The following is a 4,097-nucleotide window of genomic DNA, read 5'->3' as shown; positions in this document are numbered from 1 at the left end:
ACTTGGGACTTGTCTGTCTTGACTCGGGACTTGACTCGAGACTTGAATGCAAAGACTCGAGACTTACTTGTGACTTGCAAAACAATGACTTGGTCCCACCTCTGTATATTGCTGTTATTGATTCTGTATTAAGTCCATGTTGTTAAGTCATCGTCTAATATACTTGTTTCTTTTCTTTTTACAATGCACCAACTTCAGATTCAAAGAGTAAGTATCGTATTGAGACATGCATGTGTAATGATATATTGGTTATATATCTCAACCATTTCCCTCTCTCAAGCATTATTTAATTCAGTGGTTCTCAGATGGTGTGGCTTCAAGGCCCAGATTTTACATTGCTTATCAAATAGCAACCCAACACTACTTAAATAGCTTGTCGTACAAAAGTTAATGATACAAAAATGAAAATCAACAATAGTGATATTAACATTAAAAAATAATAATTGACTTGTTTTTTATAGTTTGAGTGTTTGATAAAAGTCTCTTGAATTTTAATGTTTATGCTCTGAACAGCCAATAATTTACAGCACAAAATACATTGTCAGCACTAGTGATGTCTTTCATCGTTGGTAGAATCTTCTTGTATTTTTTGTATACTTTTGTTTGTTTACCTGTCCATGTTGGCATATTCCGAAATATGACTAGCTTCTATCAAGTGACAGATAAATTTGAGCCATTTGATTTGACATGCAACCATTGGCATCAACAACAAAAAATATAAGCAGTTTCCCCCTTTTAGAAATGCCTCTTTATTGTGCACTCGTAACTATGAAAGATGATATGGTTACTTGGATTTCATTATTATTCCATTTTATTCATAGCATTGTTTCTCGCTGTCTGCGACCCACCAGTTGAGAACCACTGATCTAATTTGTTGTATCTGAGAAACTCCACAATAGCTAAATGTCCAGGGAAAGATAAAGGCTTGTTGATTTACCAGGACCAGAACAAAAGTGCTTAGAACATAACTTATGTAAAGAATAGCTTTTGTTCCCTAAGCTGTCAGATCCTCCAAGGATATAAAGCTGATTCCAACATCCTTGTAAAATCGCACTTTGAAAGAAAAGATCAAAACCGAGTTATTCAAAAACATTAGAAGCGTTTCTTTAAGGACAGCATGCTATAAAATTACAAACTCAAACCACTTCACATGCACTCATTACATAAACATAACCATCAAACTCTCAACTCTTACCTTAGTATGCTATATATAAAATAAATAAAATATATGCAATAAAATAAATTATATTTTTCAAAATTCAGTTTCAGTAAAATTAGGTTTTTGATCTATGAGTGCATTTATAATTTATGAATCTTTCATAATATAAGATATTGCTTTTATTTTGCTCCACTTGTTGACTTCATCATCTAAAGACGGCAGGCAGAGTGTGCAAAAGCAGCCAGGATCCAAATGGCGCTTCCTACTGGCAAATCCGGAGGTGCTGCCACCAACAATCTGTATGAAGAACTCGGCGACAGCACCATGTAAGTTTTATATATTCTGCACTTTATACTGTACTTGACATTGTCTTCAAGCACTGACTGATGCAGAATATTAATACGTATTAGGTTTTACAAGTTACAGTTACTTGAAGTAAAATTGCATAAGTTTATTAATGTCTGAACATGAATTAAGTCTATATTTCTAACCGCATTGGCATTTTTTCTTCTTTGTTTAAATCTTAAATCTAACAAAATTTAGTAAGTAGTATGACCACAGCAAGAATTGTGTGGAAAATTAATTCTAAGTGGTTCTAGGTGTAGTATTTATGTTAATAAGCAGATATGTTTTAACCTAACCTGGTTTTATTTTATAAAAAAAAGTATTTGCTTAGCAAAATTAGGGCTTCTATTCATGGTATTAAAATTCCACCCAATGACAATAACCTCCTTTTGTGACAGTCCTTTCCATTTATTCTTGTACCTGTGTCAGGTTTTTTGACACATTAGGGGTAATGCAAAATTACAGGCCTTCTCTAAAAAGATTGCAAGTTTGATCCCAGGTTGAGGTGATTACCAAACTCTTTTGTGACAATACACAGCTTCCCGCCCTGTTCAGTGTCTCCATGGTCATCATTTCATAGCATGAAAAAATGTTTGGAGTATCAAAACTCCACTATTATCAGGATTTGATCTAATGATCATCTAACCCGAACATATAATCCACTATTTGTGAACCCCCATGACATATAGTAGCCATGACAATTAACAAGTTTTTTGTTTAAATTTAAATTGCAACATTGCCAAGATACAACCTGAATTTCTATGTGGCTCATATTCAAATTGTGTTACATCCCAATGGATTTGGTATATCAAAAAGTGTTTTGTTGTTGTTTTTTGCAAACTGGTTTGACCCCAAAACTGTCATGATAGAAGACAATTTATCTTCTATGAATCTGCCAAATTTCATTACTTTTTACCATACAATTCTAGGGCCTTCCATATACTCCCAGTGGGGAGGAAGGATAAATAAATAAATAAATTCCTTGACAGCTTTGGTGCATAGTGCCTAATTAGTTTATGTGAGCATTTTCTACCCTCTTCCTGACCCTTAAAATTAAACTAGCGTATTTTCCACTGCAATTTTGATCTTATTATGATGATCATTACCAACAGGAATGTTTTTTTTTTGTTTGTTTTTTTAATCAAATAAAATAATAGTGTCTGCCCTACTTCTATTGTCCTAATCATGACTGAACAGGCCAAGTTTTTCAACATTTAAGTTTAAATGTGGACAGTAATATGGACAAGTTTATTGTGCTAATGGTTGTGATTATACATCTTAATAAAAAAAAAATCAAGTAAAGTTTTTCATTATTAGACCCCTTAGACTGATTTCTCTGGAATGGTTGTGTCTAATGTTAGGACAGGCACTTACACATTAACCTTTATTACACTTATCTGCTTTTTTAAACATCTTGCCAATTTCACTCATAATTTGTCTTTTTCTCCTGTCTCTCTTTCTCATTTCTTGGATATCAGATCTAAGTAAGTAGGCAATCAACTGTGTATCATCTAGTAGACAACTACCCAAGTAATTTCAAGTAGACAGTATACTGTAAGTAAGGTATAGTTGTATTTGTGATGGATTCTCAGAAAGATGTTAAATATCCTTTCCTTCCAATTGTCTAGCACTGTTATCAGTTGCCTTGCTCTTGATCAGTATTGATATTAGCTTGGAACTGTGTTAGCAGCGCTCAGTGAAAACGTCTTGTTTTGGGTGTTTGTCTTGGATTTGGTTAGCTCTTTGTTCTTAGTACAGTAGTCAATCCAAGCAGGTGCTATTCGTAGTTGGCTTCCCTCCTACTTCCCTGTCGATCTTGCTTTTCACATCCTCTGTTAAGTCGATCTTTGTCTCTTTTTGCGGTTATGCTGAAAGCAGGACTAAGACGTGTGTTCTGAAGGACGGCGATCGTCAGCGTCTCATTAGTTCATTTGCCTCCCGTGCCATCACTGCTCACAAGCTGTCCACTGCTAATGGAGTCCTGCTCAACAACTTGCCTAAGTCGGAAAGCAACATTACCTTTCTTTCAGACGAGAACCCTCTTACTACAACCAACCCTCTGTACCATGATGACGGCACCCTTAGCAGCCCTGAGCACCAAAATCAGAGGTATCACCTGGGCACATATTCACCCAATTTGAGATGTCTGAGAAGGTCCATCCTGCGCTTCCCATCTGCAGGCTCAGGACACGCTTGGACTTTACCCTCTAGGTTACACAAGTGGGAGAACAATGATGCCTTACGGACTAGGAGGATGGTGATGGATCCAGATCAGTGGGAGCTGCAGCTGCTGAAGTCCGACCTTAAGGACAGTAACGAGATGATTGATGGGTTTGATGGGCTTGTGGACGAAGATCCAGAGCCCAAATTGACAGTAAAAGAGCAGGCACGGCAGTTTGAGCAGCAGGCCTTTCAGGACTCTCGTGGGTCACTCTCTTCTGAAATTATTCTCTCTGTTTTCGAGACGTCTTCAGTCATGGGATATAACAGCAGACCCCCAGCAATAATAATTACCCAGAGTGACGGAACACCTCCACCCAGTCACAAGCCCCCCCCGCCAGTGCTGCGGAAGTTCAGCAGAATGACTACCTAT

At 36.8% G+C, this 4,097-nt stretch overlaps 1 protein-coding gene across 1 annotated transcript in view; it reads left to right on the top strand.

Annotated features, from left to right (window-relative positions):
- The window catches only part of pcdh15b (protocadherin-related 15b), a 216,475-nt gene that overhangs the window by 194,279 nt on the left and 18,099 nt on the right, over window positions 1-4,097 (top strand). Inside the window, exon 33 of the mRNA XM_016495480.1 lies at window positions 1,375-1,485. Within this exon, the coding sequence (XP_016350966.1) occupies window positions 1,375-1,485 (111 nt within the window). The remainder of the gene's footprint in view (window positions 1-1,374; window positions 1,486-4,097) is intronic.

The sequence above is a fragment of the Sinocyclocheilus anshuiensis genome, unplaced genomic scaffold, assembly GCF_001515605.1.
Source record: "Sinocyclocheilus anshuiensis isolate Anshui unplaced genomic scaffold, SAMN03320099.WGS_v1.1 scaffold466, whole genome shotgun sequence".
In the NCBI taxonomy this organism is placed as follows: domain Eukaryota; kingdom Metazoa; phylum Chordata; class Actinopteri; order Cypriniformes; family Cyprinidae; genus Sinocyclocheilus; species Sinocyclocheilus anshuiensis.
This window is presented reverse-complemented; position numbering and strand designations above follow the sequence as displayed.